At 42.4% G+C, this 22911-nt stretch overlaps 1 protein-coding gene across 3 annotated transcripts in view; it reads right to left on the bottom strand.

Annotated features, from left to right (window-relative positions):
• KIF13A (kinesin family member 13A) overlaps window positions 1-22911 on the bottom strand; it is a 733240-nt gene that overhangs the window by 329491 nt on the left and 380838 nt on the right. For all 3 annotated transcript variants that reach the window (XM_069218350.1, XM_069218331.1, XM_069218342.1), the window contains 3 exons: window positions 17579-17689; window positions 16933-17067; window positions 7265-7395 (listed from right to left, as the gene is read on the bottom strand). In XM_069218350.1, coding sequence (XP_069074451.1) covers window positions 7265-7395; window positions 16933-17067; window positions 17579-17689 — 377 coding nt within the window. The remainder of the gene's footprint in view (window positions 1-7264; window positions 7396-16932; window positions 17068-17578; window positions 17690-22911) is intronic.

Here is a 22911-nt window from a genome sequence, read left to right as displayed (position 1 = left end):
ATGAACTAAGGCCTCACGGACCTCCTCACGAAACACCCTGTCCTGGAGCGCCCCATGCAGCAGCAGCCTCAAAAACGTGCACTCCAACCCACAGGGCACCTCCAGCACTAACTTAACCAGCGAGTTATCCGATAAAGCGCGAGGCAGGTGATCCACAGACCGTGTCCAGAGCTCTACATCTCTAGTACCCAACCAGCGATCTATGCAGGACCAGCTGCTGTGAGTATAGTTAACACACGTACCCTCTCTGGCGGCTCCATGTTTCACCCTCCACAGATCTACCAAAGCACCCTCATTCATCACCGACATTTAAGGCCTCACCACCGCAACGTACTGCACCCTAGCTAAACTCTCACGATCCACCGACGGATCCAGAATCATGTTAAAGTCTCCACCCCAGATCACGGCCCCATTACCCAGTGACTCCATCAAGCGCCACAGCTCACAAAAAAACTCAGGGTCATCAGTGTTAGGATCATAGATGGAGACAAGCCTATAAGCTCTATCCAGCAACGTACCACTTAATACGACGTATCTGCCATTAGGATCAGCAACAATCTTCTGATTACGCCACTGCAACCCTTCACGCAGCAATATTGCCTCGCCACGGGCATAGCACAAGAACACCGAACAGTGATATTCACCGATCCAGCCGGCCCCCAGCCTGCCCTGCGTAGAAGTTATCAAATGTGTCTCCTGCAGCATGCAGATATCAATTTCATGGCATTTGACATACTCAGACATGAGGCACGCCTTTCGCCCATCATTCAGCCCATGCACATTCCATGTCAGACAACAAACAGTTGTCATATTTCTCGTTCCCATCTCAGCCTCTAAGCAAGAAGAAGGCACCTCCACCCTACCCCAACCTGCCCGCCAGCAGCAAACGAACAAGAAAAAAGTAAAGTAAAGAAGAAAGTGGGAAAGGCAAAACAGAACACTGAATACCCCAACCCCCACCCACGCAGACCCCCCCCAAATGGGCCAAAGCAGATGACCACCCCCCAAAACAACCAACAACCCATTCATAACAGGTAAAATAGAATCAGGACTCATCCAAAGGGCGAAAGCCAGGCCATCCAGCCTGCCATCCAATCAGGACTGGGGGAGAAAGTCAAAAGGGTCGAATAGCAAAATGGTGCGGCAGAGCGACCCCAGGCAAAGGAAGTAGAACAGGTGCACCTCCAGCAACACCTGTGAAGCCGTCCCAGTCCCAACACCCCGCCAATCAGTCATTATCACTCAAGGCGGCATGCTCAGACCCGGAACCATCCAGGCCCGAGACCTCCAACCGCTTAGGCACCGTTTTGGCGAATTTGGCCGCCAGCTTCGGGTCAGTGAAAACCAGCAGCTTCCCTTCATTCTGCACCTTTAGCATGGCGGGGTATAGCAGAGAGAATCTCACACCTCTCTTGCTCAGCATGCGCTTAATCGGCAAAAAGGTATGCCGCGCATCCTGCACACCAGGGGTATAGCCCGGGAAGAACTTCCAAAACTCGCTCCATTTGTAGAAGTTGTTCTCTATCACCACTGCGGTGATCCTCCAGACCTGATGTCTGCGACTCCAATACCTCAAATCTGGAGTCATGATCATTCACCCAGGCCTTGATAAGGTCTAGCTGCTCAGCCACATGATCAAGCTTTGCATCAATGCCCGCAAGACTGTTCTTGAGATCCAGAAACATAGCCTTAACCGAGGCATCCCGGCTCCCCTCCTCAGCTTTCTCGCCACCGGGTAGAGAGGCAGAAGAACCACCTCTGTTCTTTCCGCCCTCGAAGGTGAGCCTAGACTGTCTCTGCTCAGCCTTGCCCATGTTCCATAACCGCAGGCACCAACCAACCTAGTCCACCAGCGGAAAGACCACGAAGCAGTCAGCCCAGGAGATCTTCGCACCCAAGGGCAAACCCCGCGAACTCCCAGTTAGAAGATATGTTTACTGCTGCTGTGTTTGTCTACTCTAACAAAAGTCAGCGCAATGAATTGCCCTTCGACTGTTGTATTCTTTCTGCATGATTTTTGGAAGTCAGGGAGCTCTTTCTTGGTTCCTCTGCAAGTTCCTATGATGAAGCTTATAGTCTGCCTTCTGATTCTAATGCACTGAGTCACCACCAGTACAAAATGGACTCTCAACTTTATTTTTGGACGTTCCAGGTTGTTCTGGACCTATATCTCAACCATGACACTGTACCTATAAAACTATCCATGCAAGTTTGTGATCAGAGATTAAGTCAACTGGTCCTTTAACTAAAATAATTCACTCTCCAATTACTTAAGGTGCTGTTCATCTTGGGAGTCAGAGCTGCCTTCATTTGCGTAAATACACATCAGACACCACAAAATCACCAGGGGTAAAAGACATCTTAGGCCATAGTGCCACAATAACTTTAAGAACACACAAATAACCCAAAAGCCTAGAACAAAGACAGAATAAACACAGATAGAATAGGACAATAGTGGTTGTACATTGCTTGGTAGCTATGGATCTGGGGTTGTTATAATTCCCCAGAAGATTCAATAGTAAATTGAACAAATAATTCATGACCGATCAGTAATGCTACTTAGAGCAGAGGCTTTGCCTCTGTTTAATCAAAAACCGATAGGATGCCTGTGCCTGAACAGTGATGGATCATGAATTCTTGATTGTTGTGTGTAGAAGTAAGCGAGGATCTCTATCGCTACTTGATAGCTGAAAACTCCTTTCTTCAAGCCACCATACAATAAGGCAAGAAAAAGAGAACACATCCTCCGAAGTAAAAAGATACAGACATAAGCCATACATGTTATTTAAATCAGGGCAGTTGCTCAATATGTATGAACTTAGATTGTCTTTCAACGAATTTCATAAATAGCACATACCCACATGTGTACTGTCCACATATTACCATTGGAGGGCAATGGCAATTTCCAGAGAGATAAAAATCAGTTGCAAGCATGTCCCCTGAATATGTAGCTGTTTTATCAGCACTGCAGTTTTAATTAGCATTCATAACACAAGCTATAAGAGCTGGCCTGTAAAAGATATAGTCCGTAAATGTCTTGCTGCTCGTCACATTCGCTCCTTGGCAAGTAGTCCAAAATAACGACCAATACAATACACCTGAGCCCTCCATAAAGGATTTTTGTGTATACCTTCCATTTATATAGCTTATGAGACAGCCACAGATATAGAAGAATGTTTATCTCTGCATACACATAGATTAGGATTTCCTCCAACTCTTAAATCACTTTCCTTGTGACTATTTTCAATAGGTTTGTTGGTGTATCTAAGGATTTTAAGTGCATTGCTAATGACAAACATTATATTAACAACAAACAGACTGACCTATGCACTGTGAGCAAATGGATACGCACTGATTAAGATTTTTTCGAATCTTGTAAAATGGGTGTAAATGAGAATAGAAATACTACAATATTAAGTGTGTAGGAAATATAAAGCTTAATGTACTGTTTATCCGACCAAATATCCCATCTGTGACGCTTACATATGCAAATGTCCTAGGGAGTGTCAGATATCCTCATATGTAATATGAAAAAAAACATTGTACAACCTCGTATTGCATTATGCTGTTAATGGGAACAAATAGGAAATGTACGCCTGTGGTATTTTTGCTCTCTTGTAATTCCTTGCGAGTGACCGGGCACAAGTAACAGTCCGTGTATCCCTTCTGTGCGAATCTAAAATTAACGACAATTAAAACATAGCTCTAATTTTCCATCAGTCCTCCTTTGCCAATCACAGTGACTAACGCTTTACTCTGTAACTGGCTCCAACTGCTAGAATCCCATCTGCTCGCAATTACTGGTTTTATTAGTCTGAATATCATCGGAATAAAGTACCAACCGCATTTCACTGGAACTGCAGTTAAACGTGTTAGATACAAACCCCCATCAGCCATCTGGCCTGTCGTTTAATGGTGCTGCTACCGTTTCCATTGGTATATCTGTTTCTGCAGTCTACAGGGAGTGCAGAATTATTAGGCAAGTTGTATTTTTGAGGATTAATTTTATTATTGAACAACAACCATGTTCTCAATGAACCCAAAAAACTCATTAATATCAAAGCTGAATATTTTTGGAAGTAGTTTTTAGTTTGTTTTTAGTTTTAGCTATGTTAGGGGGATATCTGTGTGTGCAGGTGACTATTACTGTGCATAATTATTAGGCAACTTAACAAAAAAAATATATATACCCATTTCAATTATTTATTATTACCAGTGAAACCAATATAACATCTCAACATTCACAAATATACATTTCTGACATTCAAAAACAAAACAAAAACAAATCAGTGACCAATATAGCCACCTTTCTTTTCAAGGACACTCAAAAGCCTGCCATCCATGGATTCTGTCAGTGTTTTGATCTGTTCACCATCAACATTGCGTGCAGCAGCAACCACAGCCTCCCAGACACTGTTCAGAGAGGTGTACTGTTTTCCCTCCTTGTAAATCTCACATTTGATGATGAACCACAGGTTCTCAATGGGGTTCAGATCAGGTGAACAAGGAGGCCATGTCATTAGATTTCCTTCTTTTGTACCCTTTCTTGCCAGCCACGCTGTGGAGTACTTGGACGCGTGTGATGGAGCATTGTCCTGCATGAAAATCATGTTTTTCTTGAAGGATGCAGACTTCTTCCTGTACCACTGCTTGAAGAAGGTGTCTTCCAGGAACTGGCAGTAGGACTTGGAGTTGAGCTTGACTCCATCCTCAACCCGAAAAGGCCCCACAAGCTCATCTTTGATGATACCAGCCCAAACCAGTACTCCACCTCCACCTTGCTGGCGTCTGAGTCGGACTGGAGCTCTCTGCCCTTTACCAATCCAGCCACGGGCCCATCCATCTGGCCCATCAAGACTCACTCTCATTTCATCAGTCCATAAAACCTTAGAAAAATCAGTCTTGAGATATTTCTTGGCCCAGTCTTGACGTTTCAGCTTGTGTGTCTTGTTCAGTGGTGGTCGTCTTTCAGCCTTTCTTACCTTGGCCATGTCTCTGAGTATTGCACACCTTGTGCTTTTGGGCACTCCAGTGATGTTGCAGCTCTGAAATATGGCCAAACTGGTGGCAAGTGGCATCGTGGCAGCTGCACGCTTGACTTTTCTCAGTTCATGGGCAGTTATTTTGCGCCTTGGTTTTTCCACACGCTTCTTGCGACCCTGTTGACTATTTTGAATGAAACGCTTGATTGTTCGATGATCACGCTTCAGAAGCTTTGCAATTTTAAGAGTGCTGCATCCCTCTGCAAGATCTCTCACTATTTTTGACTTTTCTGAGCCTGTCAAGTCCTCCTTTTGACCCATTTTGCCAAAGGAAAGGAAGTTGCCTAATAATTATGCACACCTGATATAGGGTGTTGATGTCATTAGACCACACCCCTTCTCATTACAGAGATGCACATCACCTTATATGCTTAATTGGTAGTAGGCTTTCGAGCCTATACAGCTTGGAGTAAGACAACATGCATAAAGAGGATGATGTGGTCAAAATACTCATTTGCCTAATAATTCTGCACTCCCTGTATACTGTAGTGCAAGGCAACCAGTAGCTGTTAAGTGGGGTTTGTGAAATGTGTGATTTCTTCTTTGCGCTGTTTTTAATGTAAGTACGTCTCTATCTCTCTCACTCACTAGTGGAACAAAAAAAGAAGCAGTTCGTGTTGGCTTTGCTTTGTTCGGGCACTCTCACAATCGTACTGTTTTTGTATACCCGAGCGACCCCTAGTCATTTTATGGGGCATGGTTTCAAGCAAAAATCATAACGCGAAAAGCAAGAAATTACATCGGCAAAACTGAAATTTTATGTCAAGACCAGAGGCTCTTATTATGCTTATTTCTTGCTTTTAATTTGAATAGCAGCACAGTCAAGAAACGAAAGAACACCAATCCCATAAAGGCCCGAAGAAAGATCTGGGCCAATGGGAAAATATTCAGACTAGATATAGAAATAAATGGAGAAGTTGATAAAATTATTCCTAAAATTATCAAACGTGCAAACATTATTATTATTTTTTTTTTAAATAGAGCTGTAGCCAGAGTATCGTCCTTGTAACTTTGGTCTCTTTATATTTGTTATACAGCAAGTGTGTTGTGGGAGGGATCCCCTGAACTGTGCAAATTTACCAGCAAAGTAAGCGAGTCAATTTGCAGAAAATGTTTATTGCATTATTGGCCTGTCTGGACTGCATTATTCATAGTACACTTCTACGTGGGATGAATAAAATGGCCTGAAGTTAGGTCATTAAGACGTGAAATACTCCAGTTGCTCCCTTGGTATTGTCCTCATTATGTCACATAACCAGCCGGGGACAAGTCACTCTGTTAAAAAACTCACCGCAATCTAAACACAAAATACACATTTATTTGTGTGGCAATAGTGACACGTTGTATTTATTGACCACACAAAATATCACTGCTACCAGCTACTGTCACTCCTCCAACTGTAATTTCAAATGTCTCATTCAAGTTCTCAAATTCTCTTCAGTCATCAAAGAGCTTGGTCATGCCTTTTTAAAAGGCTCGTCTCAAAAGTCCATGCTCCAGTGAGAGAGTCTCCCTGTGCGTCTATTCAGACCACACCTTAACTTTTTTTTGTGGCACAGAGTTTGCAGACTTTGTTCTGGGCTCCTTTTAATGATCCAACTGCTCCATCAGTTCTACTGTCAAGGGTATAAGTGCAGTTTCCGGAAACACAGGAGAAGGTGTGCTGCACCCTCCGTTCTATTGCAGGAGAAACAAGTTGCTCTCAGGATCAGAACTGTCAAGCTCTTTGTCCCACTAAACTCCTGCAGCTTAAGTGGTGGTTTCATTGTGCATGGATCCACATGTTTGTTTTGAACAATGTTTATTTATGTTTTTGTTTTGTTGTTTCAAGACACATCTCAATTTTCTCAGTCACCTATAACTTCACTTGAAAGGGTGTCTACACTTACAATGCTTTACACTTCACAGTGTGTACTTAATGTGATAACTTGAAAATTAAGACTCAATATCAGTTTTGGGGTGTTTTGGGGGAGAACTTGCATTGCAATATCACTATAATATTTTAAACTTGATCACAGTATTCAAGATTTGCCATACCTAGGGAAGGGCGCATGTTATGCTTATAAGTGATTTTCGAGGCTTGATTAAACAATTGTACATGTGGAGTGGAAAAGGAAGGAACAACAGGTGGTGGATATTAAACAATTTGAAGAACAAAGGACTAGTGAATAAGCTACTACTTCTGAGAAGGTCATCAAACTATTCCGTTTCCCCTCTCTTACCTTGCAGTTTCCTTTGGTGTTAGTGTGATGTTGCCATCAGGTTCAATGTCGATTACACAGTGCTCTGGCTGAATCCCAATGCCAAACAACTGTACATCCTGAGAAGTGTCTGCTCCGACTTTGGTGTGATCCTGTGGGAAATTGGCATGTTATACAGGCTATTCAGTCTGAGCTGTTTAATGCATAGTTTTCAAGTCCTTCATTTGTTTACATATAATTTACTAAGCCTCTTCTCAGTGAAGAAGGTATTTACTGTAGGTCTATTGTACAAGGTAAAGCAGTGCATCTCAAAGTGAAAGCGGATCCCTTCTTTTTCTCAGCTACAGGTAACAGGGCTGCAGTAAGCACTGACCAGAGTCTTGCAGTAGATATGTTTTTTTTTTTTATAAGTATCATGTAAGTTAATGATATGGCAAAAATGGATATTATATTAGGGAGTGTAGCGCGACAAACACCTGCTATTATGTGCAAGCACTGCAATAACATTTAATAATGACATTCTTCTGCTGTTGATTTGTAAGGACTGCTCAAACGGGGCACTGTCTTCTCTGCCTGCTGGAGGTACGGCCAGCTACCTGTGATCTCTTGTTAGGTTCAAGATAAAGCTTAGTACTCAAATGCTTCTATGAATGTGCACAGGCCTAGCTCGACTTAAGAGAGGCATATCTTCTACAGCTAAATTCACTCTTCAAAGTGGCAGCCCCAAAGGCCATCTGCACCTCAAAGATACCAATTCAGATGGTTTGAAAAAACTCTCAAACCAAAGCTCTCAATAATATTTAAAGACAATTTGCAAAGCATTTTAAAGATTCACTAAATCAAGAATTATATTCTAGAGGTACTGATACTATGTCCTCTCAAATCACACAAGTAACTACAAGGTCCTAAAGAATTTCCAGTTATCACTGCTAATAATCAAAACAGATATAAACTGCTGAACTAGTATTATGAGGTTACTGAAGCCAATTAGGCCACATTGCATTTCTCTTAATTACTTACCATGCCTGTCAAGAGGATGCCTACTTCATGTCTGGTGTTCTCATTTTGGATAAAAGGCACTAACATTTTCAAAATAAGGTGTTTGTGACATATACGTGGGAGACTTCAACATACACTGGGAAACCCAAAATCGTACCTCTGCCAAGAACTTGACAAGTTTAAGAATCTGAACCAACTCATTCAAAGATTAACACTATCGACTCACAGAAGAAAAATACTATAGCTCTTCTTCACATGCACTTAAGGCTTTTCCTGCCCCCGCCAAAAAAAGACTAGACCAATAATTTCCCACTACAGTTCAACTTTCCAATAACAAACCTGACCTGGAAGCAGCTTCCCAACATCATAACATGGGTCAATACCCACAAAGTATTAACCACAGAGTCCCTGAAACAAAATACCTCCTACTCATTATCAAAAAGATTAATATGGATTGCCACATCATTACCATCTGCACACAAATACTCTAACATTATTGAAGAATTCACCAAACATACAGCACCAGCAAAACTAAAAGGTCAGAAACAAACTCACCACAAACCATTGTTAAATGAGGACCTATATGCGAGAAAAAAAGAAAGGAAAAAGCTATAAAGAATAAGACAAAAAGATATCTCAGACAGATCTACGTATAAACCCAAGAGAGCCAGAAAATTGTTCAAAACAGGAATTAAAAACTCAAAATCAACTTCTCTCCATAATCAAATTCCCCAGTCACAGAACCCATCTCACACCTTACTCAATAGCATCGTAGATAACACAAAAATCAAACAGATCAAAAGTCCTGGTACCTCCACAACAAAATGTAACAGCCTCATCTAATTTTTCTTTTAAAAAAATTCCAAAGTGAAAACAGACCTCAGCAATTAACCTTCACCACTAATCTTCATCCCCCAAAACAACCAACATATGGGCATCACCCCAACAGCTCAACATTGAAGATCTATTTAAAATAATAAAAGAGATGTCATCCACCCCACATTTTAAAGAAGTAATACTAGCCAAGACATTCAAAGAGAATTTCAGCATTCTTTCCCCAATCTGTCACCTGATAATTAACACCCTAGCCCAAGGTCTGTTCCTCAACAATCTAAAACTCTGTCAGATATTGCTTCTAACCAAGAAACCAAATGCCAGCCCCTAAATCTTTGGAAACTTCAGACCCATCAGCAACTTTTCCTGTTTAGGCAAATAACATTGAAAAATGTGTTACTACTGAACTAAACACACATAAGACTTACTTCCTAATATCCAACCCGACGTCATGAAAGACTACAGCACCAAAACAATCACTGTGAAAATGTATGATGACTTGTACTGCATCCTCAAAGATGGGGAATCTACCTTCCAGTACTTTTAGACCTATCAGAGGCCACAATCTCCTCCTCAAGACCCTGGAACGCAGGAGTGTCGGAGGAGCAGTTCTAAGCACATTCCACTCCTTCCCGAAGGGCATGTCTCAACTTGTAAAGTTGAGTAATTACACATTGGTAAGGGGAAGAATTACCTGTGGAATTGCATAAAGCTCTACTCTTTCCCCAAATCTATTCAATTTGTTCATGGAGTTACTTGAGCTTTTTGCGTACAGAATGACAAAAATTCACCAATATGCGGATTAGACACATCTACATTTAAAACTAAGATCAGTACATAATATACACACACTCTATGAAATGGCATGGAAATAATAATTCAGAGATGGGTGGGCTCACACTGTTTGGAACTCCAGCAAATCCATTGCCAATATCTATATTATTTTAATCTTTGAAATATCCTTATTGGTGTTTAGACAAATTCTAAGTAACATGGCTAAATCACTTCGTTTTAAAATGGACTCCACACTGTCTTTGCCAATAAAAGTGAAAAAAGTGACAAAGTCTGCAAACTTCCACCTCCACCAACCTGGCAAAATCAAACATCTTTTCTCCTACAACCAGCTAAAATTACCAGCCCACGCTTAAATCATCTCAAGAACTGACACAAGAAATTCCATTCTAGCAGGAACACCCTTATCAAAGCGGGCTCTGCTTAAAGTAATCTTCCATTCCACAGCCAGACTCGTTTCGGATTTAAAAAGATTTAATCATATTTCCGCGGCACTGAGAGACCTTCATTAGCTGTCACTTGAAGTGCGAAATAAGTTCTAATTTGACTGCATCACCTTCAATGCCTTGCACTAAAACAGACCTACCTAGCACACAACCTTCCCATGCTGCCTGGAGAATGAAAATGTCACTTACCCAGTGTACATCTGTTCGTGGCATTAGTCGCTGCAGATTCACATGTTTAGCACAGTCCGCTGCCTGGTGTTGGGCTCGGAGTATTACAAGTTGTTTTTCTTCGAAGAAGTCTTTTTTTGGTCACGGGACCGAAGGACTCCTCCCTCTTCGGCTCCATTGCGCATGGGCGTCGACTCCATCTTAGATTGTTTTCCCCGCAGAGGGTGAGGATGGAGTTGTTTGCTATAAATAGTGCCCATGCAATGGAGTGAATACGTATGTACATAAAAAGTTTATAATAATTATTTACAAATGTACAAATGTTTAAGATTTAAGATCTACTTCTAAACGGCTACAGGCTTCCCGGGGAGGCGGGAGGGCACATGTGAATCTGCAGCGACTAATGCCACGAACAGATGTACACTGGGTAAGTGACATTTTCAGTTCGATGGCATATGTTGCTGCAGATACACATGTTTAGCATAGACTATAAAGCAGTTACCTCCCCTAAAAGCGGTGGTTTAGCCTGTAGGAGTTGAAGTAGTTTGGAATAATGTTCTTAGTACAGCTTGGCCCACTGTAGCTTGTTGTGCATTTAGGACGTCTACACAGTAGTGTTTAGTAAATGTATGAGGCGTAGACCAGGTTGCAGCCTTACATATTTCGCTCATAGGAATGTTTCCTAGAAAGGCCATTGTAGCACCTTTCTTTCTGGTTGAGTGTGCCTTTGGTGTAATAGGCAATTCTCTCTTGGCTTTAAGATAGCATGTTTGAATACATCTGACTATCCATCTAGCAATGCCTTGTTTGGAGATTGGATTTCCTATGTGTGGTTTTTGAAAAGCTATGAACAGTTGTTTTGTTTTCCTGATTAGCTTTGTTCTGTCAATGTAGTACATTAGTGCTCTTTTGATGTCTAATGTATGTAGTGCCCTTTCAGCCACGGAATCTGGTTGTGGGAAGAACACTGGCAATTCTACTGTTTGATTTAAATGGAATGGTGAGATTACTTTTGGTAGAAATTTTGGATTTGTTCTTAGAACTATTTTATTTTTGTGTATTTGAATAAATGGTTCTTGTATGGTAAATGCCTGTATTTCACTTACTCTTCTGAGGGATGTGATTGCAATGAGAAATGCGACTTTCCACGTTAGATATTGCATTTCACAGGAATGCATGGGTTCGAAAGGTGGACCCATGAGTCTTGTTAAGACGATGTTAAGGTTCCATGAAGGAACTGGTGGTGTTCTTGGTGGTATAATTCTTTTTAGCCCTTCCATGAATGCTTTAATAACTGGTATTCTAAATAGAGACGATGAATGAGTAGTTTGTAGGTAAGCAGATATTGCTGCGAGGTGTATTTTTATAGATGAAAAAGCGAGATTCGCTTTTTGCAAATGTAGTAAGTATCCCACTATGTCCTTCGTAGAGGCATGCAATGGTTGGATTTGATTGGTATGGCAGTAGCAAACAAATCTTTTCCACTTAGATGCATAGCAGTGTCTAGTGGAAGCTTTTCTAGCTTGTTTTATGACCTCCATACATTCTTGTGTGAGGTCTAAGTGTCCGAATTCTAGGATTTCAGGAGCCAAATTGCTAGATTCAATGATGCTGGGTTTGGATGCCTGATCTGTTGTTTGTGTTGTGTTAACAGATCTGGTCTGTTGGGTAGTATGACATGCGGTACTAGTGAAAGGTCTAGTAGAGTTGTATACCAAGGTTGTCTTGCCCATGTGGGTGCTATCAGTATGAGTTTGAGTTGGTTTTGACTCAATTTGTTTACTAGATATGGAAGGAGAGGGAGAGGGGGAAAAGCGTATGCAAATATCCCTGACCAACTCAACCATAGAGCATTGCCTTGTGATTCGCGGTGTGGGTACCTGGATGCGAAGTTTTGGCATTTTGCGTTTTCTTTTGTTGCGAACAAATCTATCTGGGGTGTTCCCCAAATTTGAAAGTACTTGTTCAGAACTTGGGGGTGAATTTCCCATTCGTGGACTTGTTGGTGGTCTCGCGAAAGGTTGTCTGCTAGTTGGTTTTGGATCCCTGGAATAAATTGTGCTATTAGGCGAATGTGGTTGTGAATCGCCCACTGCCATATTTTTTGTGTTAGGAGACACAATTGTGTTGAGTGTGTTCCTCCTTGTTTGTTTAAATAATACATTGTTGTCATGTTGTCTGTTTTGACAAGAATGTATTTGTGTGTTATTATGGGTTGAAAGGCTTTTAACGCTAGAAACACTGCTAACAGTTCTAGGTAATTTATATGAAATTTTGTTTGGTGTACATCCCATTGTCCTTGAATGCTGTGGTGATTGAGGTGTGCTCCCCACCCTGTCATGGAAGCATCTGTCGTTATAACGTATTGAGGCACTGCGTCCTGAAATGTCCGCCCTTTGTTTAAATTGTTGCTGTTCCACCATAGAAGCGAGAGGTATGTTTGGCGGTCTACCAACACCAGATCTTGAAGTTGACCCTGTGCCAGTGACCATTGTGATGCTAGGCACTGTTGTAAGGGTCGCATGTGTAGTCTTGCGTTTGGGACAATGGCTATGCATGATGACATCATGCCTAGAAGTTTTAGCACAAATTTTGCTTGTATCTTTTGGTTTGGAAACATAGCACTTATTACCTTGTGGAATGCTTGCACTCTTTGTGGACTTGGAGTGGCAATTCCTTTTGATGTGTTGATGGTTGCCACTAGATATTGTTGTGTCTGACACGGTTCGAGGTGTGACTTTGTATAGTTGATGGAGAAACCCAGTTTGTGAAGGGTTTGTATGACATATGTGGTGTCGTTTGTGCACTTTTTTACTGTGTTGGTCTTGATTAGCCAATCGTCTAGGTAAGGAAACACATGTATCTGTTGTCTCCTGATATGTGCTGCTACTACTGCTAGACATTTTGTGAATACTCTTGGTGCAGTTGTTATTCCGAATGGCAACAACTTGAATTGGTAATGTATTCCTTTGAATACGAACCTTAGGTACTTTCTGTGAGAAGGGTGTATCGGTATATGAAAGTACGCATCTTTTAGGTCTAATGTGGTCATGTAATCTTGCTGTTTGAGCAGTGGAATGATGTCTTGTAGTGTGACCATGTGAAAGTGGTCCGATATGATGTAGGTATTTAGTGTCCTGAGATCTAATATTGGTCTTAATGTTTTGTCTTTTTTTGGAATTAGAAAGTACAGGGAGTAAACTCCTGTGTTTTTTTGTTGTACTGGTACTAACTCTATTGCATCCTTTTGCAGTAGTGCTTGAACTTCTAGTCCTAAAAGTTCTAAATGTTGTGGTGACATTTTGCGCGTTTTTGGAGGGATGTTTGGTGGGAATTTGTGGAATTCTATGCAATAGCCATGTTGGATTATTGCTAATACCCAATTGTCTGTTGTAATCTGCTGCCAAGATTGGTAGAATTGGCTTAGTCTTCCCCCCACTGGTGTTGAGTGAAGGGGTTGTGTGACTTGAAAGTCACTGTTTAGGTGGAGGTGTTTTTGGAGTCTGGAATCTTCCCCTACTCCTTGGGAATTGACCCCCTCTATATCCCCTGAAACCTCCCCTTTGGAATGAACCCTGATATGGTGTGGTTCTTGTTTGTTGGCTGGTGGTGTCTGTGGGTTGGCCACGAAACCCCCCTCTAAATGGAGTTTTCCTAAAAGAGCCTCTGCTCTGCGGGGAGTAGAGTGCGCCCATGGCTTTGGCCGTGTCTGTGTCCTTTTTAAGTTTTTCAATGGCTGTGTCCACTTCAGGGCCAAAAAGTTGTTTCTCGTTGAAGGGCATATTAAGGACAGCCTGCTGGATTTCAGGTTTGAAGCCTGAAGTGCGGAGCCAAGCGTGTCTCCTTATGGTGACAGCAGTGTTGACTGTTCTCGCTGCAGTATCGGCTGCGTCCAGTGAAGAGCGGATTTGATTGTTTGAGATTGTTTGTCCCTCTTCAACTATTTGCTGCGTCCTTTTTTGGTATTCCTGGGGAAGATGGTCTACGAGAAGTTGCATCTCATCCCAGTGTGCGCGGTCATATCTGGCCAGCAGCGCTTGAGAATTTGCGATGCGCCACTGGTTGGCTGCCTGTGATGCTACTCTTTTTCCTGCTGCATCAAATTTTCTGCTTTCTTTGTCCGGAGGTGGGGCGTCGCCAGATGGATGGGAATTTGCTCTCTTGCGAGCTGCCCCTACTACTACGGAGTCAGGTGGTAACTGCGAAGTAATAAACACTGGGTCTGTGGGTGGTGGTTTGTATTTCTTATCCACCCTTGGGGTGATGGCTCTTGATTTTACGGGCTCTTCAAAAATTTGTTTTGCGTGCCGTAACATCCCTGGTAGCATTGGGAGACATTGATATTGGCTATGTGTAGCCGAGAGGGTGTTAAATAAAAAATCATCCTCTATAGGATCGGAATGCAGTTGGACATTGTGGAATTCTGCAGCCCTAGCCACCAGTTGCGAGTATGAGGTACTGTCCTCTGGCGGTGACGGCTTTGTGGGGTATGAATCGGGATCATTGTCCGGCACTGGGGTGTCATATAGGTCCCAAGCGTCTTGATCCTGATTATCTTGACTTATGGTAGTTTGCGCTGGTGAGTGCATTTGTGGCGGTGTTTGTGCCGGCGATGCCTGTTGTGGTGGAGAGGGTCGGAGGCGTGACTTTTTTAACCACTTTGGCTTGTGGTTGTGCGTCATCCTTAAGAAGTCCGATCCTTCTTTTCCTTATTATTGGGGGAAGGGTTGATATCTTCCCTGTGTCTTGCTGGATGTACAGTCTCTTTTGTGTGTAGTCTGATTCTACACTTTGGAGCTCTTGTCCAAATCTGTGCATTTGGCCACTTATTCCTTGTTCCTCTGTGTAGGATGAAGGTGTGGAACTTTTCGGCGCCGAGAGAGAATCTTTTTTCGGCTTCGGCACCGACAACATTTTTGTGGATTTCGGCAGTGTGTCTCGGTGCCGAGGTTTTTCGGTGCCGGCATCTTGTTTTTGCCTCTCGGAGCCGCTATCTCGGCTCCGAGGTTGCTCCATGGCGGTCCCTCGACCGGAGTCGGGTGTCTTCGCTATGGGCGTGCCCTTTTTCGGCGCCTTCGACGGGTCGCCGGTCTTATGGGTCGAGCCATGGCCTGTTGGCAGTGGCGTCCCCTGGGCTTTTGTCTTCTCGATGGTTTTAATTTTCGAAGTCTTACTCACTGTTTGTTGCTGTTGTTCGACGTCGGAGTCTCCGGATTCTGATTCCGGAACCGAGAAAGTTTCCTCTTCGTCGTCGAAACGTTGTTTTGTTGGCGTGGACGCCATTTGTAGACGCCTGGCTCTTCGGTCCCGGAGTGTTTTTCTGGACCGGAAGGCTCGACAGGCCTCACAGGTATCCTCCTTGTGTTCGGGGGACAAGCACAAGTTACAGACCAAGTGCTGATCTGTATAAGGATACTTACTGTGACATTTTGGGCAGAAACGAAACGGGGTCCGTTCCATCGGCTTCGATGTCGCACGCGGTCGGGCCGACCAGGCCCCGATGGGGGAATCGAAGCTACCCCAAAGTCTTCCGATGATCGGTGTCGATGTACCTAACTATCCCGATACCGAACGGAACAATACCGACGCTTTCTTCCGAGATGCTGACTAACTTTCCGAACAGAAACACGGAGCGAAAAGGAATACGTCCGAACCAGACAGCGGAAAAAAACAATCTAAGATGGAGTCGACGCCCATGCGCAATGGAGCCGAAGAGGGAGGAGTCCTTCGGTCCCGTGACCAAAAAAAGACTTCTTCGAAGAAAAACAACTTGTAATACTCCGAGCCCAACACCAGGCAGCGGACTGTGCTAAACATGTGTATCTGCAGCAACATATGCCATCGAACATACAATTATCTAGAAGCAAGACATTCTTAACTCTAGAAACTCCTACATTCAAGTCTGTGTTAGCACTGAAGCATTCTTTCTCTCGAGAGGCACCTTGTCTTTATAACTCACTGCCTATTAACCTAAGACACAGTCATGACATCTTATCTTTCAGGACCAGTGCCAAGGCTTAGTTCTTCAAAATGTACTTCAGCAAAAATAAAACGAGGTTTTTGGAGGCCCACACAAAGAACAACCTTCAACTATGTCCTCAAGTTTCTTTGTGTCATATCTGAAGCAACTGCGTTGGCTTCAGTAGTTATTGTTGTTGACCTCGCCTTGTTCCACTTTAATGTCCCCCCTTCTCCTCTACCACTCCTAGATACTAGTGTCCCTTTCCATCTCGCTCTGCTCTCTTTTTTAGAAGGAATTCTTCAACATACCCAGGTAACTTTTCCGTTCTCTGCAAAGCGTCTTAGCACCTGGCTGGTGACAAGGCACTATCTGAAAACTTCAAATAAATTAATTACCTAATTTAAGGGTATTGATAATTCAGATGGCAGCCAACAGCTTATTGCGTAAGCCAATTATGTTTTATTTTTTAATCATGTTCCTTTGATTACCTTCAAGTAGTACACCAATAGTTCGTTAAGTGCGGGGTCGGCATTTAGGTTCACCAGGTAGCACTTGTCATCTCCAACCTTGATTCCAGAAGACTCCAGAGAAATCCCCATACTTTCCAGTTGTTTCTGTCGCTCCTGTAGACAGACAAAGAGTTTTAATCTCAGAGCTGTAAGCTCAACCAAGCACTTTTCAACTCTACAACAATAGTCATTAGCACCATCATCCTAGAAACTACATTCTATTCAATGTCATTAGCGCCCCTGTTTTTGGCAAATCTGAGGTAAGTGGTAAAGGTTTAAAATGGAAGTGCTCCAGAGATGCTTCAAGAACAGAGAAATTAAGAAAATCCATCCTTTATTGTGACTAGGGAAATTAAAGCACTTACAACCAGTGTAATCCTACAACTTTAGTTCATAATTAGTCATTTTCTGAAGCCAAGCATTGATAATAGTTGATTCTGAAATACAATTCCTACATTTTAACTCACTTTTTAAAATCTGACTACCACATAAGTACCATTGTTACTAAAGCATCATCAATGAAACACTGAGCAGGAACGTTTCTGTGCCGAAAATGAAGTAACACCGAGAGAGCGCGGAGAATGCACAGCAGATACACATGTGCCACCATAAAGAATCTGGGTACCTGTGCAATTTCTTCTGTTTTCCGCAGCTTTTCCTCCCAGGTGATTGTTAGCTCTCTGATCAGTTTTTCAGACTCTTCTAATTTTTCTTTTAACTCTGGTGCCTTCATAGCCTGAACACAAAAATTCAATCAATATAGCAATTCGCTATAATGCAGTCAATAATTGTACACCTAAAATGCTTAAAAACGATAATCTATCAATTTACGTATGGGTGAAAAGGATCAAATACATATTTTTCTAATTGTAGTAAGGAATTCAGTTTTTATAAAAATAAACATTTTTGCTAACTGTAGATGAAAAGGATTAGGACTAAAACGCTGAATAGAAATAAGGGGTATTGAGAGAGCAAACTTTAATTAGTGTAGGGATATCTCTGGGGAGAAAACAGAAAACTACCTACAGTGAGAATGTTCAACACAATTACGCTTGTGACAGTTCCCAGCTGCTCGGACTAGAATAATTCAGTTCAATCTAAGTCTAAACTGAAGGACAAATAACTAGTAGAAACTCCTCAAATGGTAATACCCAAGAGAAAAAAATAATAAGAAGGTTCTGAGATTACAGGAAAGGGGAACATAAATGTAGGGTTTTTTGGGAAACATGTCAGGCCAGTCAGAGCTAAGGACAACTGGGAAATAAGCTGATACCTGATAATATCCAATTTAATAACAAGTACCGGCTGGGAAACGCTAAAAATTGAATAATGCAGCTATATATTGGTTCGGTGAAGTATGCCTGAGAAAGCAATATAGTAAATAAATATATGGAGTAAATAACTTGGACACACAAAGATAAAAAAAATTATACTGTTATTATTTGTCATGTTTGAAAACATTTCGTTTTTTGTTTATAGCTCACAGTGAATTTCTAGAGATAAATACAGAAGTGTGCTCGACAAGTGATTTCTATATCACGCCTAATTATCCGGTAGCTTCCCTAAAGCAAAGATAAAGAACCATTTTCCACTGAGGTGTGGTCACATCTTAGTTGAATGATATATGGTTACTTTACTGGTACTATAAAAATGAATATAAAGATTTCCCCAAAATGTTTTTATTCAGGATTACATTTTCAGCTACGGTGCTTTGCCATCAAATATATCAACTCATATTTTTTCAAGCTGATATGTGGCAACAAGTTACTTACCTTCACTGACGCTCTTTCTGGGGGATACTCTATCGGTTTTCTATCTCTATTAGCTCTCTCCACAGTCAGAAGATGCCCTGCTACATCTCAGGATGAGATTGCCACTTTTGATCCACCAGGCATCACCAGCTGTGGTTGGTTGTCCTGGCATTTAAAGATCTCACCAGGTGGTCCACAATCAGGAAGAAGCCCTGACAATCAAGCCAACTGCAGAAGTGCAGCCCCTCTTGGAATGGAATCCAACCAACGAATATGGGTGGCAAACACCGCCATCACGTTCATGAACTCTCAAGTTGCATTGGAAAGGCTAAGAGGAAGCAGGGCAAACTGAAAAAGCTCCTGACAGACCTTGAACCAGAGGTAACATTTGTGGGACTGCAGGACAGACACAAGAAAGTATGAGTGCTGCAGGTCCAAGGCACCAATCTGGTAACCCAGATCCATTCCAAACAGAACTTGGATCAGTGTGAGTATTTTGAATGTGTCCTTAAGTGAGAAGGCTTTCAAAAGACAAAGATCTAAAATAGGATAAAGGCTGTCCATCCCTATTTGGCACAAGGAAATAGCAGGAGTAACAATCCATTCCCACTTCACAGGACGACACCCTCTCTATGGCCCCTTTGGCCGGTAAGGCATGCACCACATAGAGAAAGGAGAGGTGCTCCTTTGAAAACCACTGGACGATCTGGAGGCTTATATGTCAGATGTGATGGACTGTCACCCTGGGAGAAAATGTTTGATTCTGCCCCTGATCCTGCAGGGTACTGAGAACATATTTGTCCCTGGTAACCTGCACAATGTCACCTTGAGCCCCATTCCTAGCCACAAAAGGACTTGAGGAAGCTGAAGAGCAAGGGTGTAAAGTCCTAAGGAAAGCACCATAGCTCTACTTCCCTTAAAGGACTCAGGGGCAGAATCAGCCTTTTCGCCAAATAGGCAAGACCCACTGAAAGGCATATATGTAAGGGTAGCCTGCACATATTCAGAAAAGCATGTGGATCTCATCAATAAAAGTCAGCGAAGCACCAGAATAATATCCAAGACTTGTCCCAAACAATTTATAGTATTAAGGCTGCACTAATTACACACTTAGCACTATTGCTGGCTGTCCTGAAGGGCTTAAACAAAGAAGCCTGAAATTACTCCGTGACTGCTGGCATGTCTCACTGGCCATGGCCCACAAGTCCTTTTTGACCCCTCTTCTGGAGGAGCTGAGGAAAATAAATTAATATTCACTTTGATGCTTGAGGCCTGGACCATCAAACTCTCAGGAGTAGGATGCTGCATAAGAAAATGTGGGTTACCAGGTGCCAGACAATTGCTTCTTATCTAATCACTGGCGGCAAGAAGCAAGGATTAGCCCACATGCTCATCAGGATGTTGTTAGGGCTCAGATAAGGCTGGTCTACTGCATTGGAGTCATTGTGAGCTCAGTCAGACTCGAGATGGATTCAGTTTGGGGTCAGGCAAAGGAGCCCATGTAGAACCAAAAGCAAGCTCGAGGGGCTCAGATAGTGCCAATGGGGTGGTCCATGAGCAGTAACCACGCTCTAGACCCAGCAGATTCTTTAGGCCCAAAGGTGTGGCAAACAGAGTTGGAAGAGTGCAAAAAATACACAGTATGGCCTCTAGAGAAACATCAAATTGCTGCTGCATTGCATATCGCCTAAAAAATTGAGGGTGCATCAGTACCACTTATGTTATCAGCTCCTTGAGTTGGAATAGGATGTGAACTTAATTGGCACCTTGATGCCATCCTGACTTCTCTTTAGGGAAAGAGAGTTGGCATGTGGGCAACTCCTGCTTTGACTTCTTTTTCAATATTGACTGACTTACAGGACAACTATGACCACGAAGCAGACCTATCACATGACTTTCTTATGTGTTCGCAAAAAGCTTCTATTCACAGTCCCAAGCCGCCTTCAGGTGCATGAGTGGATACACTTGACACATTTTGGAGTCATGCCCCAAGCCCAACACCCAGAGGCGGACCTTGTGTGGGTCCATCACTCACATCTGTTTCCGACAGTCACGGTACAGTGTTAACCCAGTAGTCAATACTGGAGAAATAGTCAAGCCAAGATACCAACAAATCCCATTTCACTATGAAATCTTAATTTCCATGAAATTTTGCAAAATGTGAGAACAAAAATATGCAATACACAGTAACCCTATTTGTAACCCTTACCACTTCACAGATTGCTCAAATTCATAAGCCCTAGAGGGGTAATTGCAGAAAGGGAGTAACTTGGTTATACAACTGGAGGACATGAGTATGCGTAGCCATGAAACATAAGAAGTAAACAATAGTACCCACACACTACTGCTCAGTAAACACTCACTGCTAGAGGAGTCTCAAAAGTGTTTCACAGTACTTTTTTTCTATATTACAGCATTCTGATTTGTCTCCCACTACTTTTGGACAGAATTCTACCATTTGGAGAGGGCATAGCTGTTTAGATATATCAAAAATGTTTAGGAAAGGGGCGATAGAAGTTTCCAGTAATTGGAATAAATATTTAAGGATTACCAAAATGAATGACTGCACTAGGCCTTCAGAAAGTAATCAAAGCAGATGCTAAAACAACAGCTACTTGAGATTGCTTCTGATAAAGCACCCAAGGCCCAGAGATGCCTCATCTCTTTCTCAAACTATTACCAATAAAGAGCTCAAAGGATTTGACACTGGTCTGGAAAACTGCATATGAATTCAAGAGCTGCTTCACTTAGCTTTCACTCAAGTCAAGTCAATAGTGCCATGGGTGTGACCTCCCATAAAATCTCATTTACGTTTCATTGACATGGACTGTGGGCTGAAACCAATATACCTTACTAATCAAGCGGGCATAGCTATCAGCAGTGGGACCAGACTCTAGGGGTCTGATGGGCTTTTGCACTGGAATCATGGCAGTCTTTTACTATAAAATCATGCTTATGTGGAAACCTTTCTTATATGCATTAAGGCCAATGGCACCCTTGCTACTCAAATGCAAGCAAACTCTCTATGTTCATTACAGAGCTGTACGAGTGGCCACACTCACTGGTTTCTAGGCAAGTGACAACCCTTGAGGGCAAGCACAACTTTCCAAAAGGAAACCATAGGAGATACAGGTAATAGCAATGATCATACACACAATTAAAGAAAGTCTGAACCAAAACCACGATACCTGCCACTGCAAGGAGTGCATGTGGAGTTGGATAACAAAGCCCTTGGAAAACCCCAAGAAACCTAGCTTCATCTAGACAATGGCAAGAGCAGAAAAACTCCCCCAACTGCTGCGGACCACCAATGGCCTGTAAGGAAAGAAGACTCACAAAGGCAGAAGCCCTGGTATGGCCTGCAACCATGAGCACCCTGCTGCATCCTGCAGCCCCAGTTTTCGCTGCTCTTGGTCTCTCCTGCATCCTGCAGTGTGCTCTCTGCTGCAAGCTCAAACGGCCTGAGGTTGCACATGATAGTAAACCAAACAGACTGAGCGGAACAAACACTGATGTCAAGCACGTAATTTTAAACTCCAAATATTACAGTGTGAGGATTAAATGTCAAAGCTGGCTAATAAAATGATTTATACTTGCACCATGAAGGAAACCTGTAACCTAATCATTAAGGAAGACATCATGCTATCAGCAAACAAATGCACCAGTGGTGATTACTACATTTTTACTTTTTCTTATTTTGGATTGAAATTCTCTTTCAAAGTTACTTTTTCTCCTGATCAAAACTGATTTAAGATGATAACATGACCCGTATTGAGGAGTAATGGGCCGTTCATACTGCACAGCTTAAACAATGTACCGGGAAAACAAGTTGATCAATTTTCTTTTCAAGCTGCCTGGTGATGCTAGTAAAAAGATGCACCGCAATGCAAACTTTCCTCGGTTTTTGGAACTGTATACCAGCAACAACCCATGGGCCTTTGTACTGCAGGGCATCTTATTAACCCTAACACCTGTACCCTAAGACGGTCACCAGAACTGGAAGGGTGACTTCCTTTAATGGGCTTAGAGACCGTGACATTTTTGCTTTAGGAAATAAGGTTGGTCAATTGTAGCTAAAACCTTTTTTACGTCTGACTCATCCACTTTAGGCATTGGACTATTGCCAGAAGCTGCTCTGGCTGACGTTCATAAAAGTTTTTTTTTTTTTTAAATAACAATGGACTTGAAGAGCATCTTAGAAGGCTAA

This window comes from Pleurodeles waltl, chromosome 2_1 (assembly GCF_031143425.1).
Source record: "Pleurodeles waltl isolate 20211129_DDA chromosome 2_1, aPleWal1.hap1.20221129, whole genome shotgun sequence".
NCBI lineage: Eukaryota > Metazoa > Chordata > Amphibia > Caudata > Salamandridae > Pleurodeles > Pleurodeles waltl.
The sequence above is the reverse complement of the archived record's forward strand: the minus strand, read 5'-3'. Positions and strand labels throughout refer to the sequence as shown.